At 33.1% G+C, this 13,545-nt stretch overlaps 3 protein-coding genes and 1 long non-coding RNA gene across 4 annotated transcripts; 1 reads left to right on the forward strand and 3 right to left on the reverse strand.

Annotated features, from left to right (window-relative positions):
* Positions 1 to 46: 46 nt before the first annotated feature.
* Positions 47 to 2,101, reverse strand: LOC111809312 (protein VACUOLELESS GAMETOPHYTES-like). The gene is made up of 2 exons (XM_023695753.2): positions 1,303 to 2,101; positions 47 to 1,226 (listed from the first exon to the last, which is right to left on the reverse strand). Exons 1-2 carry the CDS (start codon positions 1,709 to 1,711, stop codon positions 865 to 867), a joined length of 771 nt encoding a protein of 256 aa, XP_023551521.1. The 5' UTR covers positions 1,712 to 2,101; the 3' UTR covers positions 47 to 864.
* Positions 2,102 to 5,538: 3,437 nt separating this feature from the next.
* On the reverse strand, positions 5,539 to 6,597 carry LOC111809313 (protein VACUOLELESS GAMETOPHYTES-like). The gene is made up of 2 exons (XM_023695754.2): positions 6,149 to 6,597; positions 5,539 to 6,043 (listed from the first exon to the last, which is right to left on the reverse strand). Exons 1-2 carry the CDS (start codon positions 6,555 to 6,557, stop codon positions 5,655 to 5,657), a joined length of 798 nt encoding a protein of 265 aa, XP_023551522.1. The 5' UTR covers positions 6,558 to 6,597; the 3' UTR covers positions 5,539 to 5,654.
* A 2,152-nt stretch (positions 6,598 to 8,749) lies between these two features.
* On the reverse strand, positions 8,750 to 10,921 carry LOC147789764 (uncharacterized). Its single transcript, XM_087129643.1, has one exon. It carries the CDS (start codon positions 10,851 to 10,853, stop codon positions 8,865 to 8,867), a length of 1,989 nt encoding a protein of 662 aa, XP_086985769.1. The 5' UTR covers positions 10,854 to 10,921; the 3' UTR covers positions 8,750 to 8,864.
* Positions 10,922 to 11,705: 784 nt separating this feature from the next.
* Positions 11,706 to 12,986, forward strand: LOC111808375 (uncharacterized). Its single transcript, XR_015411566.1, has 3 exons — positions 11,706 to 11,862; positions 12,265 to 12,568; positions 12,661 to 12,986. It is a non-coding gene; the product is annotated as an uncharacterized LOC111808375 (long non-coding RNA).
* Positions 12,987 to 13,545: the final 559 nt, after the last annotated feature.

A 13,545-nucleotide genomic window follows, 5' to 3' on the forward strand; every position in this document is an offset into this window, starting at 1 on the left:
TATAACTAAATCAATCTATTATATTAAAGATAATATTAGGAGATATTTTAATTTTTATAGTGTAGAAATAAAAGGGGAATATTATCATGTTTAGATGTGTTTTTTTTTTTTTTTATAGCAATTTGAAATTATAATTAATTATTAAGATATTGCTCTACATTAAAGATATTAAATATCAATAATAGAACTAAATGGGCCCACATTCGTCTAAACTTTCAAACCGGCCCAACAAGAGTCTTTTGGCCCACATTCGTCTAAACTTTTAAAACGGCCCAACAAGAATCTTTCGGCCCACATTTGTCTGAACTTCTTTGATAAGTCATTTAACTTTTAAGAATTAAAATTAAAATTAAAAGTGTAGAGATTTTGGTTTTAAAATTTAAGAATTAATCTAAAAGATAAATAGATTATATCAAATTTCTTGATTTTATACCATATAAGTCTTTAAATATATAGTATTTTAGTTTAAATTTAATTACTTTATATAAAGAAGTGTATATATTTTTTTTTAATTTAACCAATGTTAACACCGTTCAAACGACTCGATGACTCAGTATTTTATTTAGGAAAAGTTTAAAGCAAGAAGAAATAATCTTAAAAGGAATATTTATGTTTATTTTTTAAAAAGTGTAGAGTTATTTTTTTAAAAATCATATTAATGTATTTAATTTGGGGAAAGATATTGTTGAAGAAAAAGAGTTATTTTATTAATTTGGAGGCAAAGAAGGGTTGAAACAAAGCTCAAATGAAATGAAAGGATTCGTCACACAAACTCACAATCAAAAAGTAAAAAAAGAAAAAAAAAACACACAGCTGAGGACAGGAAAAGAACATGAAAAAACCTGGGAAGAAACTAAGATTGTTTCATGTAAGCAGGTCGACCAAGAACGAGGCAAGAATCGTGGTGGGATCGCCAATAACGATACTGATAACTGTCTTGACGATGAATTTCATGACTCTCCAAAACTTCTCTATGCCTCCTCTCTCCACCTGCCGTCTTGCCTGAATCTCTCTCGGATTCAACCTCACAGCCACAGATTGCGTTCCACTAGTGGTGCTCCTCGTGCTACCGCCGCCGCCGCTTTGATTCTTGTACCATTCATCTAAAGCCATTTTAGTGACACAAGCGACATGAACATGATACTCCCCGCACTCCGACACGTACGACCATCCATTGTCCTCACCACCATCTTCAAGCCTCTCACTCTTGCACCACATACACTCCCCTGGTAAATATTACTTTCTATTTATAGTTAAATATCTTTGGTAATATTTGATGATTATAAATAAAGAATTTATTACCTTCCATTTTCCATTGGAGGTTAAACTTCACGTCTTCGATTTGGTAGCTTCTTTTAAGCTCACGGCAGCACGGGTGAATATCCGAATTATTTTCCTCACAGTGAAACACGAACCCTTTGATAGTCTTCCTGCAAGCGTTGCACCTAATTTTGCATTTTCGGTGGCAGGGTTTTGGTGGAATTCTCATGAACCTGAACCTCGAATTGGGGAAAAATTCATGCGAAACTGGCGCAATCCAGTCGTAAGTGCAGGGTTTATGTAGATCAAAATCGCACTTTTCGCATCGGTATCGTGGGCCGAACCCCTTCTCCTTGCACCCGTTACAGGTGTATGGCTCCATGTAGTTCTTCAGCTCTAGAACATGCCTCCGGTGGCTTGGATGATTTCGGAGAACCTCCTCCGTCGCCATTTCTCCTTGTTCAAGTAAATTAAGAATAGTGTGTTGATGGGTTTTTATAGGCTGTTTTGCTCAAATAGTTGTTTTTACCAAGTCTTGGTTTAGTTTGGGGTTGCTTACAATGGATGTGACTATATATAAATCGAACGCATATAGTTTGATTTTACCTACACATTCCTTCCTTTCCTAAATATAATATTTTTAATTAAGATTCACAAATTCAAAGATGTAGACACTCGTATTCACACCTGTTCACAAATTCAAAGCAGTAGACACTCGTATTCACACCGGTACATTTCTTCCTTTTTAACCTCTACATTTCTCCCCTTTCTAACTTATAATATTTTACCTCCCCTTTCTACCTTATAATATTTTTAATGAAGAGAAATGTTTGAAAGGTCTGGTGTAATCTCTCCTCCCTTAATCTTATAATATTTTTAATTGGAAAACATTTTTCCTCCCTTCATGGCTAAAACATTTCTTTTCAATTAAAAAAAAAACTTTAATTTTTTTCTTTTAATTTTTTTTTTATGTTCAATTTCTTTAGTTAGTGTGGGAGTAACAAATCTAAATTTATATTAATTTTTTTGTCTGACTTTAGGGTGTATATAATTTAAATTTAGGTTAATTTTTGGTGTATATGGTCTGGACCCAAAACTTTTAAGAACCCAACTCTGTTCAGGTTGGATCTGGGTTCGGTTGTCAATTTTTTTTTTTTTTTTTAACTTTTATTTATAATTCTAATAAAATATATTAAATATTCACATACACAAATCAATTAAAAAAAACAAAGAACGTGAACATTTTTATTAAAGACCCGTTGACAACATTTCTTGACCCCTAAATATAACATTTCTTGAAAGACTTCTACATACAACATTTGTTGAATACAACATCCTTTGAAAATGGGTTACCCGTTGACAACATTTCTTGACCCCTAAATACAACCTTTCTTGAAAAGACCTAGATATTGAATACAACATCCTCTGAGAATGGGTTAAAGTAAAAAAAATATACATATATATATCATGAAATTAAATAAACAATACATATATATCATGAAATTAAATAAACAATACATATATATCATGAAATTAAATAAACAATACATATATATCATGAAATTAAATAAATAATAAAAATAATTAATTTAAAGATATGGTATATAACAAAAAAAAAAATATATATATATATGATTTAACATTGTCATAAAATTAAACACGTACATTTCCTGGTTAAACTAAAAAAAATATAAGGATATATTATGAAATTAAATAAACAATAAAAATGATTAATTTAAACCAGAATAGTTTAAACATAACATAACCAATAAATATATATATATATATATATTAATAAAAAATATAAGGATATATTATGAAATTAAATAAACAATAAAAATGATTAATTTAAATCGATTAATTTAAACCTAACATAACCAATATATATATATATATTAGTAAAAAATATAAGGATATATTATGAAATTAAATAAACAATAAAAATGATTAGTTTAAACCGATTAATTTAAACCTAACATAACCAATATATATATATATTAGTAAAAAATATAAGGATATATTATGAAATTAAATAAACAATAAAAATGATTAATTTAAATCGATTAATTTAAACCTAACATAACCAATATATATATATATTAGTAAAAAATATAAGGATATATTATGAAATTAAATAAACAATAAAAATGATTAGTTTAAACAAGATTAGTTTAAACATAACAAAATATATATATATATATTTTAGTTGAACAGTGTCATAAAATTAAAGACCGGTGCTAACATTTTTTAAAAATTGGTTAACATAATAAAAAAAAAATAAGAAAATAAGAAAAAATGATTAGTTTAACCCCATTTTATATATATATATATATATATATATATATATATATATATATATATATATATATATATATATATATATAATAAAAATATATAAAGATATGGTATATAACCAAAAAAAACAAATATATAGTTCAACATCATAAAATTAAAGGCCGCTAAATGCTAACATTTTTTAAAAATTGACTAAAATAAGAAAAAATGATTTGTCTAAATATATTGTATAATATATATATAATTATTAAAAAACGCTCCTAACATTTTTTGAAAATTGATTAAGGTAAAGAAAGATAAATAAGAAAAAAAATACAAGAAAAGCTAATAAATATTTTAATTGAAATAAAAATATATAAAGATATGCAATAAATAAATAAATAAATAAATATATATATATATATATATATATATAAATAGTTAAACATCGTAACTATAACCGCTGAATACTGGATGAAGTAGGAAAAATATAAGAAAATAAAATATATATATTGAAAAAATATAAGAAAAAAAAAAATATAAAAATATTTTAGTTGAAATATTGCTTTGAATTCTCAGAGGAAAAAATATAAGAAAATATATAAAATTGGTTAAAGTAAAAGAAATATAAGAAAAAAAAATATATTTTTAAATAATATAAGAAAAAATATATATAACTAAATGCCCATTAATATGGTTGATTCCAATCCCAATTTCACCTAGTCAATTTCACAAATAAAAATGGGAATATTATCGTGTTTAAATATTTTAATTTTTTTATAGTAATTTGAAGTTATAATTAATTATTATGATATTCGTGTATATTAAAGTTATATTAAATATCAATAATAGAGCTAAATGGGCCCACATTGGTTTAAACTTTTGAAACGGCCCAACTAGAATCTTTCGGCCCACATTTGTCTAAACTTTTAAAACGGCCCAACAAGAATCTTTCGGCCCACATTCGCCTAAACTTCTTTCAAAAGTCATTCCAATTACTGTGAAACTCCCGTTTGGTTTGTCGGCGTCCGTTTGCCTCTTAACTGTGTTCTTCATAAATTTTAGTTTTACGTGAGGTTTGAAATTTCATTATTTTTTAAATTAAAAAAAAAAAAACTTAATGTAAATAAATATATCAGACATGATTCAAAATTAAAATTTAAAATTTAAGAATTAATCTAAAATTTTCAAAGACAAATTGATTATATCAAATTTCTCGATTTTATAGTAAAAGAATATATATATATATAAGTCTTCTTAATTTTAAAATAGTTTAAATATAGTATTTTAGGTTTAATTTAATTATTTTATACAAAGAAATGCATTTTATTTTTCTAATTCAAGTTAATATGAACACGATTCATATTCAAATATTTAAATAGAGAAATCAAATCAATCTTAATTTGAGAATGAAGGGAAACAAATATTGTAAAAGAATTTAAAAAAAATAAAAACAATTAACTCTGAAACAAAAGTAAATAATTATTTTATAATCCAAAATTTAAGAGTTGTTAATATAATGAAAAGAGGGTGAATTTTCTTTGTACTTTGGAACACAATTTTTATATATTAATATAATTTAATTAAGATTACGACAAGAATGACGACATTTTTTCGACAAAGATTTCCGTTTTTCACACGTTATTTTCCAATTAATTAATACTTGACCTTGATGTGTGGTGCTTTTGGGACAACTTCCGCACCAAGCTAGAAAGGGAAATTCCTTAAACTAACTCCAAAATTTAAAAATTAAAATTAAAAATTCAATTTTCTTTTGTAAAATTAAAATAATTAATAATAAATCAACCCAATAACTTTAATATTAAAAGGCGAAGACCCAAAATTAAGTGGGAGAAGGTGGTCTTTCTTTTTTTATTTTATCATTTAATTTAAAAATAGACTATTTTTTTCTAATAAATTTTTTAAATAAAGTGTTAAATTTAAAATATTATTTAAAAATTTAGAGATATTTTTTAAAATTATTTAATTTAGAGACGGACATGGTTAAAGAAAAAGACTTAATTTATTAATTTGCACATTTGAAACAAAGCTTAAATGAAATGAAAGGTAAAAAAAAAGAAGCAAAAACATGAAAAGACTTGGAAGAAAATAAGATTGTTTCAGGTAAGCAGGTCGACGAAGAACGAGGCAAGAATCATGGTGGGATCGCCAATAACGATACTGATAACTGTCTTGACGATAAATTTCACGACTCTCCAAAACTTCTCTATGCCTCCTCTCTCCGCTCGCCGTCGTGCCTGTATCTCTTTCAGATTCAACTTCACAGCTACAGATTGCGTTCCACTAGTACTGCTCCTCATTCCGCTGCTGCCGCCGCTTATGCTGTTGCTTCCTCCATTGCAGCTCTGGCTCTTGTACCATGCTTCTAAAGCCATTTGAGTGACACAAGCGACATGAACATGGTACTCCTCGCACTCCGACACGTACGACCACCCATTGTCCTCACCGCCATCTTCAAGCCTCTTACTCTTGCACCAAATGCACTTACCTATATTCAGTCGTCAATTATAATTTATCATATGTATTATAATATGAATATTTATAATTAAATATTTTTATAATATTTAATGATTATAAATAGAGAATTTCTCACCTTTCATCTTCTTGTGGAGATTAAACTTCACGTCTTCGATTCGGTAGCTTTTTTTAAGCTCACGGCAGCATGGGTGGATATCCAAGTCATCTTCCTCGCAGTGAAACACGAACCCTTTGATGGTCTTCCTACAAGCGTCGCACCTTATTATGCATTCTGGGTGGCACGGTTTTGGTGGATTTCTCATGAATTTGAACCTCGAACCCGGAAAAAATTCATGCGAAATCGACGCAACCCGGTTGTAAGTGCAGGGCTTATGAAGATCAAAATCGCACTTTTCGCACCGGTATCGTGGGCCGAACCCCTTCTCCTTGCACCCATTGCAGGCGTATGGCTCCATGTAGTTCTTCAACTCTAGAACATGCCTCCGGTGGCTTGGATGATTACGAAGAATCTCCTCCGTCGCCATTTCTCCTTCTTTAACTAAATTAAGAATACTGTGTTATCACATGGAGTTGATGGGATTTATAGGCTGTTTTGCTCATCTTTTTGCATATTTCAAATGCATTATGTGAGCAATTGAGATGAAATTTCAAAGCATTTGAATGAGGAATTTCACGTGACCAAGTCTTCCTTTACTTCGTGGGGTTGCTTACAATGCTATCTAATGTAAAACATTATAATAAATTTAATAACCAAAAATATAATATAATATAATATCTAAAAATTTAAAATTTAATATTATACTTTGGTTTAATATGTAACATTTAAAATTATTTATTTATCTATTTAGTAAATATATATAATATAATCTCTGTACCCCACATAAGGCCAAGAGTTAAAATAGACATTTATATACAAAATCCGAACTAATATTAATTACAATTATTTTGATAACTATATTCTAATTTAATATATGTATTAATTATAAAATGTTTTAATCCCATCCACCATTTCAAGAAATGGTTGTTACTTAGTAGTTGAGTTGTGGTAGTAAGACCCCACGGCTTGTGTTATTCAAATGTGAACTGACATTTAAATTTATGTTAGTTTCTTGTCGGCTTTAAGGAAATAATAATTAAAGACTTTATTTTCCTTTTATATTTAATATAAAAATCAATCTTTCCAATTTGGTTGATTAAAAAATGGTTGACTTAAAGTCGGCAAAAATCCACGTGTAATAGATGTTATTCACTTTTTTTTATGGACTTTTTTTTTTGGAGATTTTAAAATATTTCTCATTCTTTAAAATAATGTTTCGTTCCCCTCTCTAACCGGTAGGATCTTACAGTTCATTTTCTTTGAAGATCTAACGTCTTTACTGATACTCGTTACTCTCTACATTTGGTATGAGATTTCATGAAAATCGAATCGATCGAGCATTTTACATGTAAATAATCCCAAATTGTAAAATCCCAAATTAATTCAAGCACTTTCAATGAATGAAGTCGGCTGATTTTGGATAGATACGGAAAAAATTATAATTTAATTTATAGTAAGGTTAAATTAAAGTAGAGATAAGGGAAAGAATATCAATAATATATATTTTTTTTTTTATATAAATGGAGAGAGATATTATGGATTTAAAAGGTGAAGCATGAATTTGAAGGGCCCAATCCTGATACCCAAACTGTCACGTCAAACCCATTGGAAATTGGGCCCACACTTCAAAAGGTGAAGCATTAATATACTTGAGCCCAAGCCCAGTTTTTCACTACTCTCATCTCTAACAAGCTTCCACCCGCCGCTATCCCCATCGTTATTCGCTGATCGAGAATCGGGAGTGCTGCAGCAGACGCTTTGGATCCTTAGTCTGCCATGGGAGTTCACTTCCAGCTCTGCACGATGACGACTAGAACAGGTAACTCGTTTCTTGCTACTAGATAGACACGAAGATCTGAACCGGTTTGGTTGGATCGTTTTCAGCATTGCTTTGATTTTGATTGAAGATTTGGGAAATGGACGATCGGTTTCTAACCGCTTATGCATTGTTTGAAATCAGTGATGTTCTGCCGATTTTAGTTTTATTAGTTCCTCCATTCTCAGAAGATTTGGGGATAAGTTGCATCGTTTTCGTATTTGTGTTAATGAAATTAGGTTCACCTTTTCATTTTTGGAAAAATTGTGTAATCTATTTTATTTATTTCTGTTTTTCCGTTTTGGAACAGACATTTGCGTTTCTGTTTCTCTGTGTTCATATGTAAAATGATAGGGGAACAAAAATCTTCAATAAAATAGTTCATTGATAAAGAAGAAGCAACATTATTATGATCTGTTCATATGCAGGCACACAATCGAAATTGAAACATAGTATTACAAACGATTTTGGAGTAAAAGAAAAGATGAAATACAATTCGGGAAGAGAAGGCGAAACAAAAGTCAAAGAAGTTTCATGCAATCAGTTGGACAAAGAGGGAGGCCAGAATCGTGGTTGGATCCCCAAGAATGATACTAACGATGATCTGGATGAAGATCTTGAGGATTCTCAGCACCTTGTTACCTCCTCCGCCTTTCTTCCGATGGCTAATTTCTTTCAGATTCATATTCAGACCCAAAGATATATTTTTTTTTTAATTTAAAAATATTTTTTAGATTTTTTCTGTTATGTACCTGAGGATTTGATTCATTAGCACACAAGGAAGGATGGTAAGAAAGCTGAAATGAAATGAAAGGATTCCTCACACAAACGCACAATGAAAAGGTAAAAAAAGAAGTGAAAACACAGAGATGAAGACAGGAAAAAACACGAAAAGACTTGGAAGAAAATAAGATTGTTTCATGGAAGTAGGTCCAAGAACAACGAGGCAAGCATCATAGTGGGATCGCCAATAATGATACTAATAAGTGTCTTGATGATGAATTTCACGATTTTACCAAACTTCTTGCCTCCTCCATCCGCCCGCCGTCCAGCCTCAATCTCTTTCGGATTATCCTTCATAGCCACAAGTTGCCTTGCACTAGTAGTGCTCCTTATGCTGCGGTTGCCAGCTTCCGTAGTTCTCTTTATGCTGCAGCCATCGCCGTCTGCTCCCGTAGTTCTCTTTATGCTGCATTCGTCGCCTTCTCCAGTAATGCTCTTTATGCTGCCACCGCCACCTGCTCGAGTAGTTCTCCTTATGCTGCAGCCGTCGCCTTCTTCAGTAATTCTCCTTATGTGGCAGCCGTCGCCTTCTCCAGTAATTCTCCTTATGCTGCAGTCGTCGCCTTCTCCAGTAGTGCTCCTTATGCTGCCACCGCCGCTTGCTCCAGTAGTTCTCCTTATGCTGCAGCCGTCGCCTTCTCCAGTAGTGCTCCTTATGCTGCCACCGCCGCTTGCTCCAGTAGTTCTCCTTATGCTGCAGCCATCGCCTTCTCCAGTAGTGCTCCTTATGCTGCCACCGTCGCTTGCTCCAGTAGTTCTCCTTATGCTGCAACCATCTCCTTCTCCAGTAGTGCTCCTTATGCTGCCACTGCCGCCTGCTTCAGTCTTTCTCCTTATGCTGCAGCTGTCGCCTTCTCCAGTAGTGCTCCTTATGCTGCCACCGTCGCTTGCTCCAGTAGTTCTCCTTATGCTGCAACCATCTCCTTCTCCAGTAGTGCTCCTTATGCTGCCACTGCCGCCTGCTTCAGTCTTTCTCCTTATGCTGCAGCTGTCGCCTTCTCCAGTAGTGCTCCTTATGCTGCCACCGCCGCTTGCTCCAGTAGTTCTCCTTATGCTGCAACCGTCGCCTTCTCTAGTAGTACTCCTTATGCTGCCACCGCCGCCTGCTCCAGTCTTTCTCCTTATGCTGCAGCCATCGCCTTCTCCAGTAGTGCTCCTTATGCTGCCGCCGCCGCTTGCTCCAGTAGTTCTCCTTATGCTGCAGCCGTCGCCTGCTCCAGTAGTTCTCCTTATGCTGCAGCTGTCGCCTTCTCCTGTAGTGCTCCTTATGCTGCCGCCGCCGCCTTCTCTCGTAGTTCTCCTTATGCTGCAGTCGTCGCCTTCTCCGGTAGTTCTCTTTATGCTGCTGCCGCCAGCTCCAGCTCCAGTAGTTCTCCTTATGCTGCAGTCGTCGCCTTCTCCAGTAATGCTCCTTATGCTGCCACCGTCGGCTACTCCAGTAGTTCTCTTTATGCTGCAGCCGCCGCTTGCATCAGTAGCGCTCCTTATGCTGGAGCCGCCGGCACTAGTAGTTCTCCTTATGCTGCCGTTTGCACTAGTAGTGCTCCTTATGCTGTTGTCGTCGCTGCTACTCTGGATATGGGGCAATGCTTCTAAAACCATTTCAGCGACACAAGCAACATGAACATGGTAATCCCCGCACTCCGACATGTACGACCAACCATTGTCGTCACTGCCATCTTCAAGGCTCTTCCTCTTGCACCAAATGCACTTCCCTTTCACCTTCTTGTGGAGATTAAATTCCACGTCTTCGAATCGGTAGCTCTTTTTCAGGTCATAGCAGCATGGGTGGATATCCAAGTCATCTTCCTCACAATGAAACACGAACCCTTCAATGCTCTTCCTGCAAGCGTCACACCTTACTCTGCATTCTGGGTGGCACGGTTCTGGGGGATTTCTCATGAACCTGAACCTCGAGCCCGGGAAAAATTCATGCGAAACTGACACAACCCGATCGTAAGTGCAGGGTTTATGTAGATCAAAATCGCACTTTTCGCATCGGTATCGTGGGCCAAACCCCTTCTCCTTGCACCCATTGCAGGTGTATGGTTCCATGTAGTTCTTCAGCTCAAGAACATGCCTTGGGTGGCTTGGATGATGTCGGAGAATCTCCTCCCTCGCCATTTCTCTTTCTTTAACTAAATTAAAATTCTGATGGGTTTTATAGGCTGTTTTGTTCCATCTTTTTGTATTTTTCAAATGATTTAAATGAGCAATTGCTATGAAATTTCTAAGCATTTGAGTGGGAAATTTTCACCCGCTACATATTATATTTTACTAAGCCTTCCTTTTGGTTTGTGGGGCTTTTGCTATCTAATTATTTGTCTTCATCTGTATTGAAAATTCCCCAAAATAGGTTATTTAATTTCATTTTTTAATATAATTTATATATATTTTTAAAAAAAGTAAATATCATATTTATTTATTTATTAGGTAAGGATATAGTAATATAATTCCCAACCTCCATCCCATTTAGTTAATTTAATGTATGTATTAATTATAAAATCTTTTAATCCCATTGACCATTTCAATCCTATGGGTAATGAACCGACATATAAATTTATGTTTTTTTTTTTTTTTTTTGTCGTTCTTTATGTTTTTTTTTCTTTTATATTTAATATAAATATCAATCTTTTTCCATTTAGTTGACTAAAATCAATATTAAAATTTTATATTTAATATGACTGTCTAAAATGACTTTTTTACGGCTTTATAAATTAACGACCTATAAAATTATTACTTTTAATGAACGGAGTCGGCTGATTTTGGATGGATACTGACAAAATTATAATAAGGTTAAATTAAAATTGAGATGAAGGGAAAGAATAATCTTTTTAAAATATCAATAATAATTTTTTAAAAAGGTGAAGTATGAACTTGAAGGGCCCAATCTTGATACCCAAACTGTCACGTCAAACCTATTGGAAACTGAGCCCACGCTTCAACGGCCCATTAATATACTTGAGCCCAAGCCCAATTTCTCAACTACTCTCATCTCTTAACAAGCTTCCACCCGTCGCTATCCCCATCGTTCTTCGCCGATCGGGAATCGGGAGTGGTGCAGCGGAGGCTTTCGATCCTTATTCTGCCATGGGAGTTCACTTCCAGCTCTGCACGATGACGACAACAACAGGTAACTCGTTTCTAGCTACTAGATAGACAAGAAGATCCGAACCGGTTCGGTTGGATCGTTTTCGGCATTGCTTTGATTTTGATCGAAGATTTGGGGAATGGACGATCGGTTTCTAACTGCTTGCGCATTGTTTGAAATGCATGATGCTCTGCCGATTTTACTTTCATTAGTTCCTCCATTCTCAGAAGATTCGGGGATGAGTTACATCGTTTTCGTATTTGTGTGGATGAAATTTGGTTAACCTTTTTATTTTTGGAAAAATTCTGTAACCTAGTTTATCAATCTCTGTTCATATGTAAATTGATAGGGGAACAAAAATGTTAAAACAAAATAGTGTAGTGTAATCCATTGATAATGAAGAAGCAAAACATTACTATGAGTCTATGATCTGTTTATTTGCAGGCACACAATCGAAATTCAATCATAGAATTATTACAATCAGCTTGGCAAAGAAGTTTCATTCAAATAGCTCGGCAAAGAGGGAGGCCAGAATCGAGACGGGATCCCCAACAACGATACTTACGATTGTCTTGATCAAGATCTTGAGGATTTTGAGAATCTTTTTACATCCTCTCTTCCGACGACTAATTTCTTTCAGCTGCATCTTAATCTTCATCTTCACAACGAGATATTGTCCGGCAGTGTTTTCTCCGCTCCTGTCCAATTCATCAACAACCATATCAATAACACAATCCACATCAACATGGTACTCCCTGCACTTTGCGCATTTCTCCATATTCATTTCTCTGTGTTGCCTTGGAAAGAACAAAGAAACAAGAACAATTCTGTGTGCTGCAGGGAAAAGATCAGAGAGCAGAGAAGAGATTTGAGAATATGCAGAATGGGATGTGTGGCATATTTAATGAGCATATGATCTTCAGCTACTTTTCTCCGACTCCATGCATTGACATTCCATATGAATTTGAACGAAATTCCTCTAACACTGGTACGCGCTACACTTCTCTTCCGCTTCTAGAACTTCCTCCTCACGTTGACCTACGTTTATGTTTAATGCTACTTTATATTTCTTTAATGGGGTTTATTTATATAATCTGTGTTTTGATTCAAATTTCACTCAATATTACAATAATATTTAGTAGACAACACGACTCTTCACAATGGTATGATATTGTCTTGTCTACTCTCATGGCTTTGCTTTGGGCTCCAAAAGGTCTCATATCAATGAAGAGTGTATTCGGAGTTAAATAGACATCTATAAATAAAATTCAAACTAATACTCCTCATTGTATTACTTTGGAAATGAGACATTTATAAATTTTCTATAAATGTCCTGGGTTTTAGAAATGAGAGTCGTTGGAATTGGAATAGGACCCATCGACACAGACATTTAAATTTGTTTTGTCTCTATGCTCTTAGTAATATTTTGTTATGAAATAATTATCAATATTTTTGTAGTCGGAAATAATAATCAAAGACCTTTCTTCCCTAATATTATTGTTCATGTTCTTACTTTCATTTTCTCAAATTAATATATGACGCGTTTGGAATTACTTTTTTTAAAATTGTTTTAGATATTAATCCAAACCCGGTATTATTATTATTTTTGATGACTAATTAATTATAAATAAATATACAAATATAGATATATGTTAGAAATTTCATAATTAGGGTTTGAAAGTAAAAATTTATCAAACACAGAAAAATTTATAATTTAATCAAATT

Source organism: Cucurbita pepo, chromosome 13 (genome assembly GCF_057944985.1).
Source record: "Cucurbita pepo subsp. pepo isolate OVF chromosome 13, ASM5794498v1, whole genome shotgun sequence".
Classification (NCBI taxonomy): domain Eukaryota; kingdom Viridiplantae; phylum Streptophyta; class Magnoliopsida; order Cucurbitales; family Cucurbitaceae; genus Cucurbita; species Cucurbita pepo.

What these genes read in the sequence shown, in the direction of transcription:
- LOC111809312 (XM_023695753.2), bottom strand. Translation starts at nt 1,711, where the DNA reads ATGGCGACGGAGGAGGTTCTCCGAAATCATCCAAGCCACCGGAGGCAT. An exon ending in CCTCCAATGGAAAATGGAAG is followed by an intron (nt 1,227 to 1,302) that starts GTAATAAATTCT and finishes AATATTTACCAG; the next exon opens with GGGAGTGTATGTGGTGCAAG.
- LOC111809313 (XM_023695754.2), bottom strand. Translation starts at nt 6,557, where the DNA reads ATGGCGACGGAGGAGATTCTTCGTAATCATCCAAGCCACCGGAGGCAT. An exon ending in TCTCCACAAGAAGATGAAAG is followed by an intron (nt 6,044 to 6,148) that starts GTGAGAAATTCT and finishes GACTGAATATAG; the next exon opens with GTAAGTGCATTTGGTGCAAG.
- LOC147789764 (XM_087129643.1), bottom strand. Translation starts at nt 10,853, where the DNA reads ATGGCGAGGGAGGAGATTCTCCGACATCATCCAAGCCACCCAAGGCAT.